Below are 27541 nucleotides of genomic sequence, written 5' to 3' on the forward strand. Positions count from 1 at the left end.
ATTGTTGTAACCAATGTGAAAAACTGTATGGTGATTTCTCAAAAAATTAAAAATAGGAATATCATATGATCCAAATTCTACTTTTTCAAAGGAAAATTAAAACACTAAGGCAGGAAGATACAGGCACCCTTATGTTTATTAGAGCATTATTTACAATAACCAAATTGTGGAAGCAACCTAAGTATCCATCAACAGATAAACGGCAAGAGAAAATGTGGTAAATATTTACACAATGGAATATTAGAAGGCCATAAGAGAAGACTGTGGCATTTGAGACAACATGGATGGACCTAGAAATTATAGGTTTATAGACCTATTTATATTTATAGACTCATAGAGATTATAGAATATACCAATGCTAAGTTAGAAATTAAATATAGTGAGATCCTGAAATGAGTTAGAATGAGAAAGACAAATACCATATGATTCCACTCATAAATGGAATAAAAGACATAATAAATAAATAACAAAATCAGAACTATAAATACAGAGAACAAACTAATGGTTGCTGAAGGAGATGGGTGCTGAAGGAGATTGGACAAAATGGTTAAAGGGGAAAGGGAGATACAGGAATCCAGTTATGGAATGAGTAAGTCACAGATATAAAAAGCAGAGCATAAGAAATACAGTCAATGATAACGTAATGGTGATATAAGGGTACAGATGGTAGTTACACTTGTGGTGAGCATAGCATGATGTATAAACTTGTCAAATCACTAAGTTGTACACCTGAAGATAATGTGACATTGTGTGTCAACGATACATACATACCTAAAGAGGAAGATGAATGAGAAGAAGGATAAGGGGACGACGAGGGGGAAAGGAGGAGGAGGAGGAGGAAAAGGAAGAAGAAAAAGAAGTAGAAGAGGAAGAAAAAGAAGAAGGAGAAGAAATAGAAAATCTGAAATAGAATAGTAACAAAATAATTTAGTAAATAAAATTTAGAAAGAAAACTCTAGGCCCTAATAACTTCATGGATGCCTTCATTCAAACATTTAAAGAAGAAATCCTAATTCTTTACAAAATCCCCAAAAAAGTAGAAATGGAGGGAACACAGGGGCGCCTGGGTGGCTTAGTCGGTTAAGCGTCCGACTTTCGTTTAGGTCATGATCTCACGGTTCGTGGGTTCGAGCCCCGCGTCGGGCTCTGTGCTGACTGCCAGCTCAGAGCCTGGAGCCTGTTTCAGTCTGTGACTCCCTCTCTCTCTGACCCTCCCCTGCTCACGCTCTCTCTCTCTCTAGAAATAAATTTTAAAAAACCTTAAAAAAAAAAATTAAAAAAAAAAAAGAAAAGAAATGGAGGGAACACTTTCCAACTCATTTTGCATCCAGTATTTAATAGCAAAGCCAATTACACTACAAGGAAAGAAACATTTGATTAAATTCAACACCCATTGACTATACTCCTTTATTAGGAAAATTCTCAGCAAACTAGAGGTAGACATAGAAGGAAAACCTCCCAACATAATAAAGAGCATTAACAAAAAACATAGCCAACATTACATTTCCTCATTTAAAAATGCATTCTTCCTTCAAAAAACTAGAAATAATACAAAATAATGACTTGTTATGTACACTGAACATTATATTGCGAGTTCAACAAGTGTAATAAACGAACAGTAAGAAATAAAAAGCATCCAGAAGACATAACATCGTCTTTATTTGCATACAACATGATCCTCTAGATATATACAAAACACAACAACCCTAAAAAAATGCACCGAAACACTTCTAGGAGTAACAAATGAGTTCATCAAATTAGACAGATGCAAGATCTATCTACCAATGTCAACAAATATCTATATACTACCAATAAACAGTCTAAAAACAAAATTAAGAAATAAATTCATTCCTGGAGTGCCTGGGGGGCTCAGTCTGTTAAGCATCTGACTCTCGATTTTGGCTTAGGTAAAAATCTCAGGTTTGTGGGTTGGAGCCCCAAATTGGACTCCATGCTGATCATGCAAAGCCTGCTTAGGATTCTGTCTCCTTCTCTCTCTGCCCCTCTCCTGCTTTCTCTCTATCTCATTCTCTCCCTCAAGATAAATAAGTAAACATTTAAAAAATTAATTTAAAAATGCATTCCTAGTAGCATAAAAATATACTTTAGAAAAATTTTTAAAAAGTAGTATCAGACTTATATACTGAAAAATAAAAATCACTGCTGGGAGAAATTAAAGAACATCTTTAATTAACAGGCCATGTTCAGCAACAGAAAAACTCAATATTGTTAACATAATATTCCTTTCCAAATTCATCTATAGATTCAATGCAATCCCTTATTAAATAAGTCCCTATGAATTTTTTTTTGTTTGGGGTTATTATTGGGTTTTTTTTGTTTGCTTGTTTATTTGTTGCAGAAATTGATAGTTTTGTTGCAGATTCTAAAATTTACATGGAAATGAAATCAAGACATTAGGTATAGAATTATAGATAAATGGAGCATAATTCAAGGTCCAGAAATAAATTTTCACGTTTATAGTTAATTTGTGATGAAACTGCCAAAGCGTTTGAATGGGGAAAAATAGTATTTTCAACAGATGGTTCTGAGACAATTGGGTATTCACATGCAAAAAACATAAATTTATAACTTTATTTCAAATGAACTAGAAATGAATCACAGAACTAAATGTAAATACTAAAACTATAAGTCTTTTGGAACAACACACAGGTATAGTTCTCTATACCCTTAGGTGAGGGCAAGAGTTCTTTGTATGATACCAAAACCATGACCAATAAAAAAAAATTAGACCTTATCAAAATTTTAAATGAGTATACCTCACACATGCACAAAAAAACACCATTAACAAAATAAAAGGAAAAGTCACAAAGAATGAATTACCTGCAGATCATACTTCAGATAAAGTACTTTTATCCCAATTATATAATACTTGCAGCTCAATAACAAGAGCATAAAAGTCCAATGAATAAATGGGCAAAAGATTTAGATATACACCTCACCAAAGAAGATATATTAATGACCAACAGGGAGATGGAAAGATACTCAATGTCACTATTTATGAGGGAAATGTAAATTAAAACCACAAAGACATACCATTTTACATGTACTAGAATGGCTATAATAAAAATGATATACCATAGCAAGTGTTAGGGAGAACATGGAGACAAAGGAACCCTCTTCATACATCGTAGATGGGAATGTAAAACGGCACCACTACTTTGGAACAGCTTGAAAGTTTCATTAAGAAGTTAAACATAAATTTACCCTATGACCCAGAAATCTCACTGCTTGAAATTTACACAAGAGAAATGAAAATATGTCCACACAAAGACACATATTCAAATGTTCATGCGATCATTATTCTCAATAGCCAAAGACGAGAAACAATTCATAGGTTCATGAATTCATGAGTGAATGAGGAAAATTCGCATATTCATACAATGGAATGCTATTGACAATTAAAAGGAATGAAGTACTAATGCATGCTACCATATAGATGAATCTCAAAACCATGCTAAATGAGAAAAGCCAGATTAAAAAAAAATATATGATTCCATTTATATAAAAAGTCTAAAAGAGACCTATCTATAGAGACAGAAAGTAGATTAGAACAGGGACTGTGCACATAGGCAAGAAGACACCTTCTGGGTAATGGCAATGGCCTAACAGGATTGTAATAATGATTGCATAAGTCTAAATTTGCCAAAAATCATTGAATCATATACCTAACATAGTGAATTTTATACTATGCATTTTACACTTCAATAAAGTTCTTTAGACTCAGTCGGTTAAACATCCGACTCTATTTCTGTTTAGGTCATGATCTCATGGTTTATAGGATTAAGCCCTGTGTCTATGTGGACAGCATGAAGCCTGCTTAGGATTCTCGCTCTCACTCTCTCTCTGTCTCTCTCCCCTGCTCATGTGTGCTTTCTTATTGAAAAATAAATAAATAAATATAACAAGTAAAGTACTTTAAAAAGAATTGTTTAAATAATTTTATTACAGTAAAATTAAATTACAATAAAATTAAAATTTAAATTAACTTAAGTATACTTTAAGCACCGAAAATAAATATAGACAGAATTATACTTTATTGTGTCCCTTGAGAAGTAAAAAGTAGGAAAAAACATTAAGGAAAACATGGTACTACTATGAGATATAGGACTTATTTTAATTGTCTTCAGCATAGAAATTAATTGAAAACATACCACAGAAAAACTATTGGACTAATTATAATAGTATTAAAATGGAAAACCACTTTTCTCCATTTATTAGATGAAAAGATTGTTTCATAATATTTTGTTTAAGATAAGCTATTTCAAATATTTAAATCAAGTACAGTTCTGGCATTATTTCCCTTGGGTCTTCAATTTCTTCTAAAGGTTTAATTGCCAATATAATAATTTTAAATATAGGGTCATACTTTATATAGCAGATAATTAAAGTATATAAACTGTGAATTGGATTTTACATAGCCATAATTACTACATATCTTCTTTTATATTTTGTCAATTCAAAGTTTATAAAACATTCATAATATTTTACTTATTTATTCAATAAAAAATAGATTTGTCATTCACAATGCATCAGACAAAATTCTAAAGTCTGAAAACCATTAGGACTAAACTAAACCAAAAATCCATGAATTTGTAGAGCTTATACCCAATTAGGGAAAATTTATTTTATGGCTTTTCAAACACTTCCAGTTAGAATTTATTATTGTCTAAAAGGGCTTATTACTTAAATGCTAAAGTTTTTTGCAGTATTATTTCACTCTAAAACCAATTATAAAATATAGTCCAAAGTTATGTCCATGCTCTAGGATATTTCAGATTTATTTTCAGATGTCAACGTATATCAGTCAGATATACATTTTTCTATGTTAGGATATGTCAGAATAAGAATAATGGATAAATGTACTGTAGGTATATAATTTTCGTAATGCTACCAACTGAAATTCTGTAATTCTAACATGATGAATTAGAAAAATAGCAAAACAAAAACAATATAATTGAATAGGAAGAGTTCTTGCTATAGCGAGTCTGCTGATCTATATTTAAAATGTAAAAACAAGAGGTGCCTGGCTGGCTCAGTCAGTAGAACATGTGACTCCTGATATCAGGGGTTCTAAATTCAAGCCCACATTGAGTGTAGCGATTACTAAAAAATTAAATCTTAGAAAAATAAAACATAAGTTTTAAAGTTCTAACAAAAAGATAAGTTCCTCCTTATATAACTTCACCCAAACATACAAATATTTTAAAGGAAGCAGTTTATTTATTTTAAAAATACATTACCTTATTTAAGAGAGAACTCTGGTACTTTTATGAAATAATTTTTAATGCTTGCTTGATTTGGTTATACAGATTTTACCAAACACAGGGCAAGCGCCTCTATTCTCACTGTTTTCTGGCATAATATGTATCTGAAATACTTCACCCAGATGACCAATCATAGAAGTGTTCCTGATTTCTGAAAATGTCCATCTAAAATAAACCCTCCTGCTTCCTAGCTCTCTCTCCAAATCTCTAAACTAAAGCTCAAGGTCTATAATAGGTGGTTTCTAGCACCTTCTAAACTGAGACACTCTTGAGTTGTCCCACAATATGTTCTCCCTTGCTGTAATAAGTAATAAACCCAACTGTTCAACTATATATGTTTCTCATGCCAATTTGACTGACTGATACTAGAAATGTAGCATGATTTGAGGTGTGCTGATTACCATGACTATATATTCATGATAGTAGATTCAAGTGGAAAATATTAAAGACGTTATTTTTTGTTATTTCAACCCAAATTACACTTGCTTTCTTTTTCACCTCATCTTATCAATTTTTCATAAGGGTCAATCATCTTTATTCCCTGCTATTCGGAAAATGTGTTTGCTCAATTTTGATATTAGATATTATTTTCAGAGCTTGAAGTCTAAATAGGCATACTAGATGTTCAGGGCCTTCAGAGTAATCAGTTATAACTGCCATGAATATTTCACTGCTTTATTTTGTAATGACAGAAAATCATATTTCAAAAATAGTTTTCAAAAGTCTTCATTAGGTTGATTCTAATATTCACTTCTCATCTTAAACTTTATTATATTAAGACTGTATTTTCAAATAACTAGTTATGGAATGTTTTTATGTGGCCTATAATAAATGTTACCATGTGGATCAAATTACAGAGAGTCTGAAAATTAATCTAGGATAGGGGCACCTGGCTGGCTTAGTCAGTAGAGTGTGCAACTCTTGATCTCAGGGTTGTGAGCTCCAGTACCATGTCGGGCATAGAGATTACTTAAAAATAAAATCTTAAAATAAAATGGGGCGCCTGGGTGGCTCAGTTGGTTATTTGTCCAGCTTCAGCTCAGGTCATGATCTCACAGCTCATGTGTTGGAGCCCCATGTCAGGCTCTGTGCTAACAACTCAGAGTCTGGAGCCTGCTTCTGATTCCGTGTCTCCCTCCCTCTCTCTGCTCTTTCCCTACTCACACTCTGTCTCTCTCTCACACACAAATAAATAAACATTTTTAAAAAACAACTAAAAAAAAAAAAGAAAAGAAAAGAAAATGAGTGTAGGAAAGATCTTGACACAATGGCATTCAATACATAATCTTTCCTTTCTCCCTTATCTCTTTCAGTTTAAAGTGAATGATAACATTCTTTTCAGTTAGACTGTAGTTTCAGAGGGGACTTTGGACAAAAGCTGCCATTTTTGGTTAAAAAAAAAAAATCTAGGGCGCCTGGGTGGCTTAGTCGGTTAAGCGTCCGACTTTCACTTAGGTCATGATCTCGCGGTTCGTGGGTTCGAGTCCCGCGTCGGGCTCTGCGCTGACTGCCAGCTCAGAGCCTGGAGCCTATTTCAGAGTCTGTATCTCCCTCTCTCTCTGACCCTCCCCTGCTCATGCTGTCTCTCTCTCTCTCCTAGAAATAAAAATATTAAAAAATAATAATAATAATCTAAACAAAGTATTCCAAAGATAACTGACACTCTGGTTTACGTTATATAAATTATTTCACATGTTTAAACCCATCAGATGCCATGATTGATAGGAACATAAGCCTGATCCAGAATTACAAATACCTCATATATTCCAGAAATCCAGGAATATCTTTGACTTCTATTTTTCTACATCCCCACTGCATGTACAGTAACACTGAGCCTTGTCATAGCTTCCTCTATAACTTTATTCCAACTACCACTCTCTTCTAGAAATTTTAATATCTGTTGGATATTAAAACAAAAAAAACTATGACACATTCCCCGTTAAGACTGCCAAACTTTTTACCCTATGGCTTTCCAAAATCGTCCATGTACTTATTTTAGATTCAATAAACCATCATTATAATCACTCATTGATTTTACCTTCAATCTCTTTCCTTTCACCTCTTTCCCAAGTATGACTGACTGGCAAAAATCTTACCCTGCTAAAATTCTACTCTCTCCATATTTGTTTGCTACCCCAAATCAAATAAGCATGTCTAGAGAAAACTACAGAGCATGTTTATTGGTCTTACTTTTAAGTTCACAATCACAAACCTCAAGTGAACCCTTAATGCTTCATGGTAATCAAATAGCATTTCCCTTGTCCATTTGTCATCCCACTTGGGACATTCAGTTCTGACCTTTCTTTCTTCAAACTTCAAGTCACTGCCTCCTCATTCTCACTTTTGGTCAATAGCCTTTCTTATTATAAAAGTGAGAAAACAAAAGTAACTGAAATACATTCACATTTTCCTACCATCAACTCTTCCATTTTCTATCCCAACTTTCTCTCCCCGACCCTCTCTTACTTTAATCCTATTATAATGGGTAAACTCCCATGCTTTGGTTGTCATAATTTCCTCCACTTGAGGACTGGACATTATCTTCAGTGGAAGCATACACCTTCTTGCCTCGATTGTTCTTAACCCTCTTCCCCACAAAGAAAATTTCCCAGTTCTTTCTAGATGGGCAACTGGGGAAATGAGAAGCAGATGCAGAGTTTGTTATTGCTACAGCTCTTTGGAAAAGAGAGAATTACTTGATCTTTTTTTAGTCAAGTCTCTGGAAGTAAAAAGAAATGTTAAGATTAATGATAATTCAAAATTACTGATTGAACATGAGTGCTGCAGAAAAATGAGTGATCCATATCCCTATCATATGATTCTGTGGAAGCAATAAATGAAAGGTGATGAGTGAGGTATCAGGTCCTAAGTGGATCAGAAGAAGTCCACTAGGCTTCCTGTGGCTGAAAAAAGTGAAGGAAGGCAGATTATCCTGTCTATACACCAGAGGAGTATGCAGAATTAATGACAGAAAAAGCTAACAACTGTGTAGGGATCTGATGACTATAATCAGGGACATTCAGTGGAAAGTTTTATGTACCACATAAGAAAGTGAAAACATGGTAAGGTAAGTAGAAGTTAACAGGGAAAATTGTAGAAGTCCTTCAAGTAGATGGCATCAGAACCAAATAGGTCTAGTTAGAGTTTAGCAAAAGCCAGCCAGGCTTTTTTGGTGATGACCAGAAACATGACATTACCTAGTTATGTAATGACCCGAAGTAGGCCCCCATATCATAGATCACGTGGAAATCGTGGAGAATTGGGTGTAACTCTGACTTAATTGAACTTATACTTATTTAATGACATATTTCAAACGTTAATATTTGTGCCTTTATTTCCCCTGTAACATTGTGTGTGATCTTTCTCCTAGACAGCCTGAAGAATTCCTTTAAAAAAAAAAAAAAAAAAAAAAACTAACACTGAACAAAAAAGAGGAGGTCAAGGTTGAGTTTTTTTTTTGTGTGTTGTTTGTATTCCAAAAAATTTCTAAAGATTAGTTAGGAAGCTATACAGAAATCAATTTTTACTGCATTATATGGAAGAGAAAGAAACAGTCTTTACTAGTAGTCTCTCCACTCTTGTCCTCTGGTCAGAACAAAGGCAATGAAACATGAATTGGTGTTACTTTGGAGGACATAAGTGTACCTACTCTCCCTAGGAGAGAAAGGTGGGGAAGGCTGCATAATCAGGTTCCACTGCATGTGACTTGTGTTTGGACACCTTGTGGGAATTCAGCAAACTTTCATGAAAAAGACAATTAAGTGCCTTTAGCATTTCCCACAATTGAAATATTGCCACAGTTCGTCATGGTATAAATACTCTATTAACTGTTTAATTTCTATAGACTATGGTCTTCCTTTGCCAGCAGTATGCCTGTGACCCATCCTGGCCCCAGTTGGACTTCCTTGAATAGATAGCTTCACTTTTTAATAGACAGTTGTAAGTACCACATAAATAAGACTCATCCTTAACTTTGACTTTGAAGCTCAGAGGGGTAACCACTTTAATGAAGAGAAAATAGTTGCATTGATATTTTAGTGGGACTTAACAAAGTATTACATCTAAAATGACTAAAAAAATGTAATTAATAAAGGTTGGGTTTTCTAACATTAGATGAAAAGGAATACTCAAAACAAAAACTACATTAAGTTCTATAAGACAAACTCATAGCCATACAAAGACAATTAGAAGTCCAAGCTTTGAGTGGACATCTTCAGGCAAATAGATTTGCTACATTTTCATCTTGTAGATTTACTGTAATTTTTTTATATTTACTCTTTATTTTACACCGAAATCCTTGGGGAGTAAGGACTATGTGTAGTTTCTCTAGCCCAAGCAATTATTATATTACCTAGATTATAGCAACTGCTCAACAAATACTTTTGAATGAAAAAAATACAAGCATGTGTGGATAAAAATAATTAATAACTGTTTCCTGGACTGCCATGATAAAAGGAATGGGATAATGGAGAGGTCTCTTTCTTCAATTTACATTGTATGTCTGGGCCATCTGAAATAATTCTTGCTTCAAAATATTGTATGTCTGGGGGTTTCTTGGTGACACAGTCGTTTATGCGTCTGACATTTGATTTCAGCTCAGATCATGATCTCATGGTTCATGGGATCAAGTCCTCTTCAGGTTCTGCACTGACACCAGGAAACCTACTTGGGATTCTCTCTCTCCCTCTCTCTCTCAAAAATAAATAATGAAACATTAAAATGATAGTGATAAAATAAAATACTATATGTCTGAATAAATAAATCTATATCACAGGGAACCCACAGATAGCTATAAGAGTTAGTTCCCCAATAATGTATTCAATTTTTTTCAACCAATGGGTATTCCCTGTCATCTTTAGTAAATAAAAACTATTACGGAATGTGTGGCAATTAAAGTCCAAAAGTGTTTCTCATCAGTAATTTTGGGTAGACCTCCACTTTGTGGCTTTATAAATTCTTGGGCATACACACTGATAATCATTTCAGTCAACATAAGGGAAAGGTGGAGAAGAGGGGGTGGCATCCGACTTTGGGTCATGGTTTGTGAGTTCGAGTCCCATGTCAGATTCTATGCTGACAGCTCAGAGCCTGGAATCTGCTTCAGATTCTGTGTCTCCCTCTCTCTCTGCTCCTCCCAAGCTTGCAATCTGTCTGTCTGTCTGTCTCTCTCTTAAAAATAAATACTAAAAACAAAAAAGAATAAAAGAAAAGGCAGAGAAGAGACTGTCCAATAGAGCGCTTTGTTTAGAGCGCATATGGTTCCAAACAAACCAGCTCATCTGGGAAATCGGGGACAAATGCTATTTTCATGTAATTACTATTCATTCTATGACAATATTAAAGAATACCATGAAAGGTTTTCATTTTACAGAGTATTAAATGGCAGTGTTAAGAGGAAAGAAAATATTACTTTTTCTAGTGTGTAGCCTTAAAATAATCCTCACCAGAACCTAAGTATTACTGTTTATGCAAATGCGCCTCAGAAAAACTGACTTTTCATTATTTGATGAACCTATTCACTCCTTAAACACCTATTTTCTAAATTGCAGTGTATAGCAGGTGCTCACATACAGGAGAGCATAAATTCCTGCTCTTACCCAGGGACCTAGAAGACCTGTGGAGAGGGGAGTGAAGAAAGACATGAAACAGGTAGAAATATGCGTAAGAGAACCTCAGAACCATGTTCCATAAACTTAGTGGGAAGGTGGGTTCACAAAGTAGGTGGAATGACGGACTCAGAGTTATTCAAAAGAATCATTATAGGAAGAGTTGATAACTGTGTAAGAGACAGGTATTCCATAAACCTGGAGAACTGAGGTAGGCGGCATTTAAGAGAGCCATTAAGATATTAGTGGGCCTGGTAAGCAGCTACCCAAGGGTAAACATGCCATTTAACATTTAATAAAAAAGAATGTTCAAAAGTAATTAATAGCCTAAGGCAGACTCTATGTAAGTGTGAAAGAGAAACACAAAATATTTAGCAACCGGCTACCATGCTCTTTTAACTTCTTAAAATGCTTAGTTAAACTGTTGGTCTTTCATTATTTTAAATTAGCCAACGTTTTCTCAACCATTAATGTTAGTGAGCTACCTGCACATCTCTCACAGCTGTCCACAGTGACATGTGACTCCACTGGTCATCCATTCCTTTCTTTCCCCAATGATTATTGTTATTGAAAAAATATATATCCAGCGGTAAGGTTTAAAAAATGAGTTAAATACAAACCCTTTCCCACATAACTCAGGCCTGTGTTTACTGAGTAAAAATTAACTAACACCAACTTCTTGGTAGCAATTATCAGATACAGTATACACTTAGGGATATTCATAAATAGCATGGGATGAAATAAATGTAACATAAAATATTTTGAAAGATCAAATTAAGAAGAGTATATTCCTTCCATTTTAACCTTGATTTTGAAATTAACAAAACACCGCATCCCCTAAGCATAGTTACCACTGCATGATCCTCTATGAACTTCTGGGGCTTAAGTTCCCACAACCCTAGTGGAGTGTTTGTGAAGTTACACATGGAGGCACAGAAAAAACTATGAGAACCTTGAATATAGTCCAAATAACATATCCGAGGTTGGCTTTGGCATCTTTTTTGTCCCTTTTCAATGTTCCTCTTTAGTCCCTTGTCCCGGAATGAATATAATGCCGCCCAACCAGAACTATTGGGGGGATTAGAGGAACCACGAGTTTTCCAGGCTCTGCAGGGCCTGTAAAACTTTAATGAACTCATGAAACTTTTATCAGTTTTGCTTCTTTTTGACTGGAGTGTGATATAACCACCACCACCACAAAAAAAAGTAAAATGTAAAAAAATAATTAAAAAAAAAGACAAACAGAGCAGTAGAGATTTTCATGAAGACAAAACAACTCACAATTCTTTAACTTGTGCTGGCAAAACCAGGGACTTTTACTATCCCTAGGAATGATTTCTGATAGAACAAAATGGAACAATCAGAAAACCCCATATAAATCTGTAAGAAAATCGAAGGTATATACATGGTCATATGTACTGTAGGCCCTTATCTAATAAGAAACACTCATATGACTTGTTCTTTTGATTACATATTTTAAGAAGCAAGAAAATGGATTTTTAAATATTTTTAGGACTATTTTATAGAATATCTATTACTAATGATATGTACTAAAAAAATGACCATTCTGTTCAGAAGTTTAAGTTCAACACACAATCCTCTTTTTCCTATCTTTTTTGTCTCCTTAAAAATCTAGGGCCTAACATTTTGAAAAGCACATATGAAACCTCATAATATTTTTTACTAAGGTAATTTTCCATTTTTCACATAAAAATCTTTACATGGCTTTCTTTATTTCCATTAATCTTTCTTAATTTCCTTATGTTCATTCATGATCCACTTTTCTCACATGATTAAATTCATCCCTTAACCCAGCAAAACATTCTATTCAAAATACATCTATTCAAAACAAGAGATACTGCTTTTTTTTGTTCCTAGTTATAGAGTTTAAAAGGTGATCACATTCTGTGTGTGAGTTGTCGAAATATTTCCTATTTAACTTGAGGCAATCTTTTGCTTTAAAGTGTGATCAGCATGGCCCATTTGGAAAAAGAACAAGCTCACAGCATAAACATTAAACGTTTGCATAAAGCCTCTGAGCTCTGAGAGGCTTGTTTGCTTGGCAGGTTAGCACAGTTTCTCACAGCCTAATTTTCCATTTTGTTAATAAAGGTGTGAAAGGTATCACTATTGAGCGCCTGGGTGTCTCAGTCAGTTGAGTGTCCGACTTCGGCTCAGGTCATGGTCTCGCAGTTCATGAGTTCGGGACCCAGGTCCGGCTCTGTGCTGACAGCCCACAGCCTGGTGCTTGCTTTGGACTCCATGTCTCTCTCTGCCCCTCCCCTGTTTGCATTGTCTCTCTCTTTCTCAAAATTAAATATTAAAATTTTTTTTGAAAAGGAAATGTTATCACTCTAAGAGAAATATTAAAGTCAGATAGGATTCTAGTATGACCGTGGGGATGAGTTAAAGTGACAGGGCACTAATTACTGCCTTTAATAGGGAATTAAAAGCTGGACACCATAAACACCATTTTATCAGGGCACAGGTAGCAAACCCAGCAACTATTCTAAACCTATAACATCCTGAAATGTAGTTACAAAAATAATACGATTTTACACTCTACCAGTCTCTTTGTATTTACAATAATAGGAACATATCTGATATTCTTGAAGTATATCATCTTAAAATGTGATTTCCACGCTGAACAAGTAAAGCAAATGAATCACCAAAGAGGAAAAAAGAAGTTATCTAGTTTAGCTATTCTATTTCAATTAGCCTGCTTGGAGTCCCAATTTAAAGACTAAACAAATCTATAAAGTAAACATACATATTCATTCATCACGCTGTTGTTAAAGACTGCTTTAACTTTCTGGTGTTTTTAGGTAGACTATTTAATAAGAGAAATAAGCCTATCAATTGCTTTCTGAGAATTCACATTTATATTACACTGTACCAATAGATATTAATTATAGGACCACAAAACTATGAAAAACCTAATATGTTTATATATAATAACAATAATAATATTTGCTTCTGTCATGGGTTTTAATACTTCAAGCCTGAGTGTTCTTACAAACTTCATCATGTCTCATAAACCATAACAAATGAACCATACTTGAAAATTTATTGGAAATTTTCAATTAATTTTTAATATGTTGTTACAGTGACTCAAGCACAAATGGTATTAGGTTTTTAGTCTGAACTATTCCAACACCTGAAATATTCATTTTTAAGAATATGTTGAGTTATATAATATCATGACTAGAAAAATTAAAAGCTCATTTTGTCACTGGATTTATAGGTGGCCTTGTGGCAATGTGGGGTTAGGGAACCAAACCCTGAACAGTTCAAAATCCACATATAACTTTTGACTCCTTCCAACCTTAACTACTAATGGCCTACTGTTGACCAGAAACTACCAGTAACATAAACAGCTAATTTACACAATTTTGTATGTAATGTGTATTATATACGGTATTCTGGAGAAAATAACATGTTCTTAAGAAAATAATAAATAAAATATATTTATAGAACTGTACTGTATAAATCACTCATAGAAGTGGACCCTCACAGGAGAAGCCCGACTTGTTCAAGGATCAAATGTATATTGCTTTTGGAAAAAAAAAATCCTTATGAAAAGTTGCAAGGACAAGATACATTTGTAGGATCTTCTAATTAATGTCACAATCCTGTAGCTAAAATGGAGAATATAAAGATATTTAAAAGATTTACTTTTCATTCTCCGAGTATCAAGTATTAATTGTTTCTGAAATCAACTGTGGTATATATGAAGTAATTTTAATAGTGAGGGGAAAAAAAAACCCTTGGACTCTCCACATGTTTCTAAAAAACCAAAACCTTGGATTCTCAACAGTTTCTCGAAAATAACAGCAGAAGGAAACATCGCTATATTTTCCTATTTCCACATGAACATTGTAAATAACCCCCAGTCCTCCCTACATGCATGTCCTGATTCTACCAGTTCTGCCTGGCTCCCTTATCCTTCGTTTGAGGCCTCATTAGTATCGTCATCTTCCCTTCTGACAATGGATATTCATCTGGAATGGTTTCCAGGCTGTTGGATCTGGCACATACACTTGCAAAGCCAGCCAGAGCAGCACCCACGACTGACATACACTAACATTAACAGCATGGAGAAGTTTTTCACAGGATGCTTCTGCTCTGTGCATCATCCCAGAATGTCTTCAGTCATAAACTGAATACAGTTCAAATTTTCTCCAAAAGATTGTCAAAACCATATTTCTCATTGCATAATCTAACAACACTCAAGTTTCTGGTACTTCATCACTACTCTAATAGCATAAATGAGCAGTCAGAATTGCTTTGAAGAAGAAGAGGAAAACTACCAGAAGTCAAATCATACCTACATAGATAAAATTATATTGGGAAAGTATGTGGTATAAAATTTGGCTATGGGGATTGGCGATGGTTGTACCTTAAAGTGGAAAAACAAATAAGTAATATTAAGCTCAGTTCATGACACAAATGTAAAATTAGATTAACCAACTAGTTGGGTTCAAAGCCAATTAATTAATAATGCTATTAAATAAGCTGATATTGGCCCCAACCTATAAAAATGTCATTAATAGTCCAATAATGAGACAAATTGTATCAGTCTCTGGTTCATAAAGTTTCCTCATACCTAGGAATTTTTATGCTTGCTATAATATAATGCCATTCTTTGCTAAAGCGTTACTGAATAAAAGTTTTTTTATTCAAAGTTTCAAATTTTAACTATGAGATTGCATGAAATTATATGATCTAATAATGAGCCAGCAATTTTTATAGCATCTCTCAAAACTACATCTGGAGACCAACAGTAAAACTCTATAGTAATATATTAATTAGTGAATATCAATTTTTTTTACTGTAGAAACAAGTGTATTCTAGATAGAAATACATTCTGTTTTTCCAAGTACATCCTTTTCATACTTCCTCTTTGCCATGTATTTGTTCAGTCTTATTACTTTAAAATATATTAACATATAAGTTGCACAGTTATAAAAGGAGGATATTTGAGGAAATATATGTCATGAGAAATAGCCTACCTACGAAACAAGGATGAAACTTCAACCAGGAACATTTATAACTAAAGAACACCAAGCAGACAACCTGGTCCTAGAGAAATGAGACTCCTTCAGAGCCATGAGGATAGGGCACATGCTCATCACAGCCACCCAGAGCTATGTCACTACTGCTTGGCATCTATGTTCTTCACTCTTCTGCTTTCTTCTTCTCAATGGCTTCTTCTATTTAATAACAGCTTCCTTCTGCCCTAAAATTTTTATTCACATGTAGTTTTGACTTGTTCTGGCACCAACTCTATGTTAATTTCATATTAACCCTCCTCTAATGACTTTCTCTGAGTCTTAGTGCTCGAATTCTCCACAGACAAAAGTTGAATGGCCAGACCCATGGATTAGTTCACTTTGTGATAAAAATTTATTACAGGTCTAAGAAGCTGAGGCCAGTGAGGTAAGAGTAAAAAGCATATTCCTCTCTGACTAGGGCTGTTCCTTCAAAAGAACTTGTAGACTGGGAATGATATATGCATATATATATATGCATATATATATTTATATATTTATATATACATATATTTAATGAGGCATGGGCTTAGCAAATACCACATGGTATACTTTCTACAATGGAAAAATACCAATTTAAACATCCACAATTCATAACAAACTACTGGAGATCATTATTATAAGAAAAAACTAATTAATTAATAAAAATTGAGGGTAAAATCTTTAATATATAAGGAANAACCAAAAGCTTTCCAATTATATACTAAATATGCATACATGTATGTGCATATATATATATATATATTCTCATAAAATATACACTCTACACATATGTTTATTTGCTTATTGTATTTATTTGGTCATATATGTCCATGTAAAATTATCTATATATGGAATGTAAGAGTTATTGACTTCCTGAGAGATGTCTTCTATGTTGTCACATAGAGAAGAACTGATAATTGGGAGGACATATCTCAGTGACCTTAAGGCAATGAATAAAGTGGCAGGTGGAAGAATTTCCACAGTCTTATAGTAGTTCCCAAGAACTCTCTAAAGGCTTCACGTATGGGGATTTGTGTAGCTTCCTTTGTCTAGGTTCACATAGTTTGTTACACAGAATATTAAGTATAAAGCCAATGCTGTATTCTAACAACCATAAATGCACAAGACTTCTTTATCTTCACCCCATGAGAAAAACTATTGTTTGATTTTTTAAAAATATAATTTCAAGCATATATTGCATCAGATTATAAACCTTATTTTTAAAAATGGAGAAAATTTTAAGAGTAGGGAATCTAAAACATCTAGAGTAATGCTTTAGTGACACAGTTATTAGGAGAGAAGTAATTGGCCTGTAGTAAGTTATATAGTTAATGTAGTCTCTAATGGTTATTTAAAAAAAAAAAAGAATATTCATTTTCTCACAAACTTCTATGGAGGCTGAACTACTTAATACATAAATTTAAAAATAAGCAGATTTCTCTGCTTCATATATTGACTTGTTCTGTGTATACTTTTAATTTTTGTACCATAAGCATGTATTAATTACCTTAAAAATCAATACATATTTTATATACTGATAAGTAAAACATATCCAAGAGTGGAAAGGGAATGATGATGGACATCATATCCTGAATATGCAGTGGCTATCAAAGAGAAATGCGCTAAAGAAATATTTAAATAATCTAGGAAAATCTTGTGCTTCTCATATCAGAAATACTAGATATCATGATCTCAAGGAAATCCTTCTACAACCTGAAAGAACTGCTTTTCAAAACTACCTACAAATACTACATAATACGAGAATTTTAAGTAGGAAATATTCACATCAGCCTTTCCCATATCTGAATTCTGAGAAAACCATCACTACCTAATTGAGAGCAGTATGGGCTGAAAGGAAATGGAACACCCTGCCCTTAGCCAGCACGGAGCCGAGATATGAGTAAAATGTAATATTAGCATGGGGCTATAAAAATCATCTTCAATTATGAGGGAAAAATAGTACTTTCTATATGGAGAAGAAATATGTTTAATTGCAAGAGCCTTCCTGAACAAAAGAGAAAATGTGTTAATAAACAACTGCTGTGTATTACAAAAGAAAAGAAACCATGGGCCCTTTCAAAACTGTATGGGATGGATACACATGGATTTGTCAGCAGCCAGGTGAGTAAACTGACCCCAGGGCAAACACCACCAAATGCTGGAAGTTAGGATTTCCCATCATTTTTGCCTTCTCCCTGCCAATAAACCAAAATGCAACTGGTTTATGTCTTCCACGTCTAACCACAGAGCTGGCAAAAGACACAAGCAAACAAACAAACCATAAAATGAAAGTATAATCTAAAAGCTAAAAAAAACAAAAGCAAAAACAAAAACACCAAAACAGACAAGGAAAAGATAATACCAAAATTTGAAATGCTATATTTAAAATAAAATAAAATAGATATTTGATGAGAGCAAAATGCTATAATGTAGAATAATCAGAAGGTAGAAATCAACTTTTAGGATTACCTAAATAAAAATTCAGTGGGAGTAGTGGAAGGTAAAGTCCAGGAATTATCTCAGAAATTAGAGGAAAAAGATGTAAATAAAAATATTTTAAAAAATTAATTCCTACTTTGAGTTTAAGAAGGTTCTGTCAGGATGGATGTATTTCCTTTTTATTAAGCTAATTTATTTTTGAGAGAGAAAGAGAATGAATGGAAGAAGGGGTGAGAAAGAGGGAGAGAGAGAGTCCTAAACAGGCTTCATGCTGTCAGCACAGAGCCAGACATGAGACTCGATCTCACAAACGATGAGATCATGACATGAGCCAAAATCAAGAGCAGCTGCTCATCTGAGAAAATCTCAGGTTTCTCAGGTGTCCCAGGAATAATGTATTTCTGAACAATCTGCCTACAGGTGGAAACTGAAGCCATGTCATTTAAGACACTGACTTGAGAGAGAGAACAATGAGAAGAGATGAGGGCCCAAAACTAAGCCTTCTAGAACTCAAAAATTTAGTGGCCCCGAATAAAACAAACCTGCAAAGCAGACAGAAAAGGAGTAGCTAGAGAGGTCAGGGCAAAGCTAAGAGAGTCAGAAATGAACCACCCAACTCAGAAATAGAATGATCAACAGTAGAAAATGTTAACAAGAGTTCAAGTAAGAGAAGAACTGAACACCAATAATGAAATGTGCAGGTAACTGCTGAATTTAGGAATAGCTATTCTGGGAATGTATCAGATTAGAGGTTGGATTTTAAGATCAGGGAATGAGTAAACAGAAACAGCAAAATGAGGTAGCACCAGGAGGAAGAGAGAGGCAGGATACATCTTTAACACGGTAAGAAAATATCTGTCTTATTTTTCAAAACCACAGCCTAGGTTGTTCTTAAAGTGAAACACTTAAAAAAGTATGCTTGCTAAAATTAAGAACATATATAAATAACCGATTTAGTGGGGGAATATAAGTTTCTTGTATATATAGACAAAACTATTTTCTCCATTCTAATAAATATTAAAAATTGTGCTTTCTCTTACTAAGTGCCTTCTTTGCAGTCAGATTTCATAATTATATGGGTGGTATGGGTTATTTTAGCCTCAGTCTTAGCCATTTTGAAATTGCAAACTCATGTAATTAAAAAATATTTCCTTTTCCCACTCACCAAAAATATGGAATGGGTATTTTGTTTTATATGTATGTGTTTGAGGGTCAAGGGTACCTTCTAGCACATATCACTCATTCCAGTTTTCAGATGGGGAAGAGGAACAAGGAGTAAGAATCAGTCTTTTGGGATTGCCATTGAGGAGAGTAAGAACTCTTTCTTGTGGTTGTCGTTTCTGTTTTACCAACATTGACCAGTTCTCTTTTCCCCATATTTGTTGATTATTTTAGAGAATGCTATGGGAATCTCACTCTTGATATGGTATATCTAGTCCAAGATTCAAGCCCCAACAGCCTTCCGTGGTTTCCAATGAATACACAGTGGGAAGCAGACTGCCTCACGAGCTAGTCTTCCCTCAGCTCTGCCATCCCGCTCTTCTTCTCTTTTCTCCACATTTGAGTAACACCATGCACTGAACCAATTTAATGGTAGAGCAATATTCAAATGAGAAATGATCACTGTCTTTCAGAGTAAACAGTTCACATACTCAAAATCTTGCAAATGGTTCTCTACCCCAATAGAAGCTGTAAAGAGCAACAGTCTCTCTTCACGGCCACTACTTCTGTAAAACTTAAATGCTTCCTTAGACATAATTTTACTAACTAAGGAGTTAAGATTATATAGGATGAGTAATTCTGGCTTTTCTAGCTGGCATTTCTCAACCAACTCTGAGAGGAGGAGATTGGCCTCAACAAATGTCAGCTTTCTGAATCGGGCATATATTCGGTTCCAAGCAATAGACATTAAATGCCAGTGTTATTGAGTGGCATCAAAATCCATCCTGTCACACTTGTATTTGCCATAATCATTTAACATTGTTGCCTGGATTCTGTCTTACCAAAGAAGAGAAAAACAGAGACAATTAGCATGTGTGTATTTAAAGAAAAAAAAGATGATTATCTTGCAGATGACACTCTGGTTTAGCATATATACACAACAAATAAAAATTTGAAAGTACCAAAGTTGATAATAGAGTTTAGGAAATGGTTATTAAATACACATAGAGAAATAACATCTACTACTTGTTAGGGTATCGGGAATAGAGTATCATCAAGTTTAGCTGATAATGATGTATATTAATTTTTTTAATTTTAAAAAAATTTAGGTATATCAAGACTGAAAATGTTCATATCCCTTGATCCAGTGATGCTTTTTCAAAGAATTCATCTTTTTTTTAATTGGTCAGAATTTATATTCTCAAATTATTATAAAGCTATATTGAAGTTAATAAAACATAAAAATAACATGAGACGAGTTTTGAAATGTGGCATTTTCTTACAATGTATTTTTATATGATCATAAGATATTATGTTTATACTTTTCTCTTACAATGTAAAAAAAAAAGTCATGATTCAATGTTAAATGAAAAAACCAGGCACTTATTTGCATGTAAGGCAGGCCACATACAAATGCCAGATTTATTTTTTTTCCTCCATGCAAGATTTAAAATAAAGTCCTGTGTGTCTCCAACATCAGCTGAGGCCAAGGTAAATACATGTCAAATACCCAACTCCTCCTAAATTTCTACTTCTGTATTACACAAGAGCATGCCTACAGATCATATAACTAGTTTGTTCTACATTAGTTGAGTATCTACCTTGAGGGTAAAAAAGCTATATAATATGTTTGGTAGGAATCATCAATGTTATAAGCACCCCAGTCTCTGAGGGTACAGTGGGTCTCTCCCTTACTCAAGCCAAATGAAAAGGACTTTAATAAAATCCCTCATATTGGCAGAGGTTCCACAATATTTTGGCTTAGTTAACAAAGAGGCAAACAGCTTCACAGGGATGGAGCTGTGCTGGCCAGTGGTGGTACAGGGGTCCTGCCCAAAGGGGCCATGAGGAAGGGAAAGGAGATCTTAGTAGACAGGAGGGACGCTGAACGCCTAAGGGTATGACAGGGTGGTGGGTAAGCCATCTGCTACAGGCAAGATGTTGCCAATGTCAAAGATATTGCAGCCAGAGGTCTAAGGGGTGCCCCTGGGAAACTGTATCTGAAGAGAAAGAACTAACAACCATACATGTCACCCCCATACAATGTCACATCACACAGGTTTCAGACAGATTACTACTGCTCTACCATCCTGTGCCAGCCACCCATGATCCCTTCAAACAGAGACACAATCTGAAAGTGACAGAAACCCTCAGGTTTGGAGTTAATGGTATTATATTAGACTTCTATTTATTTTGGAGTTCACAGAAAGAACAGAACTGCCTGGGATTTTACCTGGGTGTGGAGAAATGAGCAAAAGAACAAATTTAATAGAAAATGTTGAATTTAATATTCAACTAATATTCAGTTATTTTATAATTGGACCGTATCAAGTTTTACTTGCTTAATCTACCATTTAAATGTATATAACATTTTAAAAATATGTAATATAATATAGAATAATATTTATAAAGTTTGTTAGGTAATATACTTTAGGTAATTTCTAACTACTTTATATACTCTGTTTTTATACAAAACAATATTAATTCTAAAATCATAAAAAGTTACTGAAAAAGAAACAAAGCCACAGAGATAAACAAGTCATTCCAAATCCAAACTTCCCAAGTCATCTTCTACCATGTTGACACTAAGGTCATTGAATCATATGCTAATCTTGGAATCTGCTCATGTGAATTTTGTTTTGCTTCTGAATCTTACAACAGTCCAATTCTCTCATGCGCAGTGTGACCATTTTATCACTTCCCTTAGCTAAGGGAATATTGTCAGATATATTTTTTTCAAATTACTGTGATAAATTATACAGACATGAAGTCCAAAGATAATATGGTGCATACACTAGGTATTAAATAAATGCTGTCTGAAACCAGAGACAAACTCATTATGTTTTAAGGACTCTTGCTTGTCTGTAGAATAAGTTGAAGTACTGATTCCAAAATAAAGTATACTAAATAACTAACTACCCGTTGCCTCACTAATTAGGGCTGGCTGAACAATATATGCTGAATCTTCATTCCACAAACGTAGAAATCTCTGACAGCCCCACAATTCTTCAGAATGAACCATTAGAAAAAGGTCCACTTAATTGAAACTCTTAATTGCAAGAGGGGAAGGATTCCTGGTTTATTGTTTACTCTTGTCTATACTTATCCCCGCTTCAAACAGAATATGTCAACTCTATTCTCCTGTTATTCACTATATTTAAAGCAGGTGCCCTCAATTGCTGTAAACACTGGCCTTGAGGTTCCTTATTGCGCTATAAGTTTGGCAGGATATCTAATGGGAAAGGTGCAATCATTTGCCATCTTGACTCAGTTTTCATGGACCAGTCTCTTTTCCCCAACTGTGAATGTGCTCTGCTTGTCAGCAGAGTAATTAAAAGGTTCAGTGGGTAAATATTGCTATAAGTAGTTCAAAAATAAATTGTCATTTTAAAAGACAGACGGAGAGACAAACACAGATGGATAATAAATGCATGATACATGGACTGATGTGGAACTAGAAAAAAGAAACGCTGGCACCATTCTTCACTAAAAGAAGACAGGCAGCTAAATTTAAGGGTGGTGGAAGCCCATAAAGGAATAAGTTGTAATCGTGAGGCACATTATGGTATTCAATGGCAGGCACTTTACGAGAGAAAAAAATCAATATAACCATTACATTTGTAAACTAAAGTCGGGGTTATTGTTTCATTTGTCAAGGTTTTAGACCACAGAGTAGGAACATTTAAATGAATGATTTAAATCAAGCTAATCTTTTTGAGATTGTCCATTTATCCAAAACATTAAACTTAATTGGCGCTTCAAGACAGATTACTTTTTCCTTTCCATCCTGGTTGTCTTAACTCTCACCACTGGCTTTAGCTTTTTTTTTTTTTTTTTTTTTTNTTAATATATATATCCACTATCACTGCTAGGCTCACTAATTTCTGACAGCTCCTAACATCTCCAAAATTCCAAAAGGGGGAAAGGAACATTTATGACAAAATATACTTATATTTTACCCATTTGAAGACAAATTCATCCATAATATCCATTTTCTCTTAAGAAAAATAATTGCAGGCATTTGCTATAACCTGGTTCCAAATATCATTGTACTGTTGTACTGTTTGGGGATTTTTTTGTCTTTGTTTTTTAATTACTATTAAAAAAGCAAGCCAAGAGAAAGCAGTCACTTGCAGCCATAACTTGTCCGACATCTGCTATTCTTGGTTTTCCATGAGTAATGTACAGAATAGAGGGAAAGGATGAGGAACTTCATGCAGCAGAAGGAAAAGTAAGTGTACTATAGCTTGCCATGACTATTTGTGGTATTTGAAGTTCCTTGGAGAAATTTGTGTTTGTTTGTTGTTTATTTCAAGCTATCCTTCCCGTGTGGCACTCAAATCTGCTCCATATGCTTTTTATTAATCCTCTCAATGGTTCTGCGATGCCCTTATTTTTCAGATGAGAACAGTTATTTAGGGAGCCTGGAATGATTTTTTTCCCTTAAAGACTCACAGCTAGTATGTGACAGAATTGGAGTTTGTATCAGTACCCCATAGGTAAGCTGATAACACAGTCCGCACTCAGGCAGTGAGGGTCAAAGGAATTAATACATGCAGAGCACTTAGAGAGATGCCTGGCACAGATCCAGCCCTTGATAAGTGATTACTGTATCTTTGGGCTTATTCTGCTAAGTTCTATGAAGGAGAAATGAACAGTACTTTGGAATGTCCTAAAGCAATAATTCTCAGCATTGATAATGGACCACCCACATTAAAAATAATCTGTTTGTTTATTAAAAGGGAAAATTCTAGACGCTGTCCTAGATCTCCCAATGAGAAACTAGAAGTGGAGCTTGGAAATCTCAATCTTCAATAAACATCTCTTCAGAAATTTTGAGCACATTAAAGTTTGAGAAGTGTACTATAATTTGGTCAGGTTTATTTGTATAATTCATAATGTGATTTTTCCAAGGCGATGTGTAAATAATTTAAGATAGTAATGATAATAGGAATGACAGATTAAAGTTTACACTTGTTTGGTGCTACATTACTTGTATATTTTATAATACTGTAAGTTAAATATCTAGTGAATTAGAAATTTGACCAAAGTTCCTACTCATTTTCCTTATCACTTCCATATTTAAATATCTGTTATAAGAGATGAGCTTAGTCGAATCCATTCCTGTAGTCTCAGCTTTCTTACATTCACAGGTCAACAAGAATTTTCAGTTTTCTGATAATTAGTTCTCCTAACCTATTATTGAGGAAGCCACAGGGGTGAGTCAGGAACTGCTGCCTATATTGTTCTTATATCCACTTAAGTCCAAACACAATGCAGTGTTTTCAATTATCCAAGGTCACAGAGACCCAGAGAAGCCTGATAATTGAAAACTTGGCTAATAGGAAATGACCAGAGTGGAGTGAAGCAAAAGCTCGTTAGAAGCAATAAGGATGCAAGCAGTGAGCTAGAATTAAGGGGACCCTTCACATGTCTAATCAAGTATACCTTCTAGCAGCATCAACGTCTTAGCAAATGTTAGGTGCAAAGGTGGACATGTAATATGTCACCCATCTCCTCTGTTCCTTCAACCACCGTTCTGTCTTCCTTCTCTCATTGTTTCATCTGTTTTTCTACCTCATATGCATTATAACTCATTTAAAACATTATTCAAGCTAAAATGCTTAATTGCTTTATTTAAATTTTTAAAATCTGCAATTAGTAAATCCATTAGAGAATTCTGTACCTGTTATACATACCTACAACTCCATCACTTTTCAGTTAAAATAGTCTCCTCTATCCAAGTTTAAATATCTCAAATACATAGGTTGCTCTTCAGAAATAATACAAGGCACATTATTCACTCTGGGTTCAGAGTGCTAGATTATCACATAATTAGATCCTATGAAATCTTTTAAAGATAGTCAAAATGAAGCCGGGTTTCTGGTATAAATGCAAAATGTCAAAGATACAGCCAATGAAAACATTGATTTTCAATATAGTCCTGTGCTCCAGACAATAACATTTCTTTTTGAAATAATGGCTTCTGCTTCATGTCCATAAAGCATATGAAAGAAAAATATGATGTAATACTCATATTCAATCATATCAATGTCAAAAAGCCATTGTTTTTGTGAAAGCGTGTTTTAGATGTTTGAAAAATACGATGTCAGAGGACTCAATGGTTTGCCTCAAAGATATTCCTGGCATGTTTCACATCACACTGTATTCATTATTGCCATCAACCAGAGCTGTCTCTACACACAGACTTGGGAGTCTGCAAACATGACAAATGCCAACTGACTTTCCTCTATTGGACAAAACCCAGAAACTTAGGTAGAACCACTTAATTTAGCACCCCAACTTCAACGAAGTTCCACAGATTGTTGAAAACACAAATCTAAGTATTTAGATGTCCTAAAATGCAAAAGGAAAATGCAATTGTTGCTATTTTGCATGTGAGAAAACTATGTCCCCAAATACCTGATGCTTTCTTGAGGAAAGAAGGGAAACATATCCTAGATCTTAGATCTGTCAATAAAATACTCATTTCTTTGATAGAATGAAAACAATAAAAACCAAACACACAGAACTTCTTTCCTTGGTTGGGAGGGGAACTAAAAACATCATGAGCTATTATTAGAACACAATAGTGATTAGTAATTGCAAAAGGGATCCAGTGGCATTTTTCATTCTGAATGTGGTCTGGTGCTATTATTAACTGGATTCTTCTGAACTGGGGAGGCTGCTCTTGATCTCAATCACAGCCCCTGCAGGGGCGTGAGTAGAGGTAGCATATGCTGGAGTGATGGTGTCCTCTGAGACAGTTGTCCCTTGTCTCTCTGTCTTCCCATATATCACATATCAGTAGAGGCAGATATTAGCAAGCAATATGATAACTGAAATTTGATGATGCTTAGAGAAAACTCGATTTACGAAAGGAATTATTTTGATTAATAATAGAGTTTTTATGTTTTGGAAATGAACGTGAAAGTTGTTACCAATGTCAAAGCTCTCAACATCAAGACTAATGTAAGGGTGAGTCATTCCTATATTTATACTTACCTTGATATATAATGTTTAAGATGCATAAGCCTCCAAAATGGAAATAAGATGTATAATAACAATGGCAATAATAATAACACGAGCTAACATTGCGAGTACTATGTTCTAAACATTTTGTGTATAATTTGTAAACTGCATTTATAAATTAATCCTACCAACAGTCTGATAAGAGAGTTGCCTTATTATTTCTATTTTACACATGAGGAAGTGGGTATAGAAAGATTAAATAACAGGAAATTATCTCTTTATTTCCCACAATTTCCTCATTTTAAATTTGTTTTCTTCTGTATCCATGTAGAGCATCTCACCTCATTGATTTGCAGAGCTGATATTCAGGGACTCAGAACATGGTCACATCTTCATGCATGCATGTTGTTAAATACATTTAATATCACCCAAACCATATGCTTGTGTATACCATAGTTTCTTCCGCTATATTTCTAAGATGGTTGGAAGTTAACTCTATTACTGCAGAAATTACTATCCAATGCATAAATTTCCTATCTCCTTCCTTACTATAGCCTGAATGTATGTGTTCCCTCAAAATGTATATTTTGCAACCTAATCCTCAATGTGAGGGTATTTGGAGATAGGGTCTTTGGGAGCTTATTAGACCATGAGGGTGGAGCCCACATGAATGAGATTAGTGACTTTTAAAGAGACCCCAGAAAGATCCCTCACCTTTTCCACCATGTGAGAACACAGCCAGAGGATGGCCATCCATGAACCAGAAAGCATGCCTTTATCAGACAACAAATCTACCAACACCTTGATCTTGAACTTCCCAGCCTGTAGACCTGTGAAAAACAAATGTTTATTGTAAGCTATTTCGTCTATGGCATTTTTGTTATAGAAACTCAAGGATAGTAAGCCATTCTCTGCCTAGATTCTGACTTTCCAAAGGCAATAATTAATTTGTGCATTATTTCCATTATACGGCAAAGTACTTTACATGTAGTGGTGCTTAATGAGTATAATTGAGTAAATGGAAGAAATTGGTGGCACTGACATT

General features: G+C 34.4%; 2 protein-coding genes across 5 annotated transcripts in view; both read right to left on the reverse strand.

The window, feature by feature from the left end:
- The window catches only part of LOC144239071 (uncharacterized), a 426062-nt gene that overhangs the window by 391430 nt on the left and 7091 nt on the right, over nucleotides 1-27541 (reverse strand). The gene's annotated exons all lie outside the window — the stretch shown is intronic.
- LOC144238502 (uncharacterized) overlaps nucleotides 1-27541 on the reverse strand; it is a 119215-nt gene that overhangs the window by 77511 nt on the left and 14163 nt on the right. For all 4 annotated transcript variants that reach the window (XM_077772321.1, XM_077772328.1, XM_077772310.1 and 1 more), the window contains one exon: nucleotides 27211-27326. In XM_077772321.1, coding sequence (XP_077628447.1) covers nucleotides 27211-27326 — 116 coding nt within the window. The remainder of the gene's footprint in view (nucleotides 1-27210; nucleotides 27327-27541) is intronic.

The sequence above is a fragment of the Crocuta crocuta genome, unplaced genomic scaffold (assembly GCF_008692635.1).
Source record: "Crocuta crocuta isolate KB4526 unplaced genomic scaffold, BGI_CrCroc_1.0 scaffold140, whole genome shotgun sequence".
Lineage (NCBI taxonomy): Eukaryota > Metazoa > Chordata > Mammalia > Carnivora > Hyaenidae > Crocuta > Crocuta crocuta.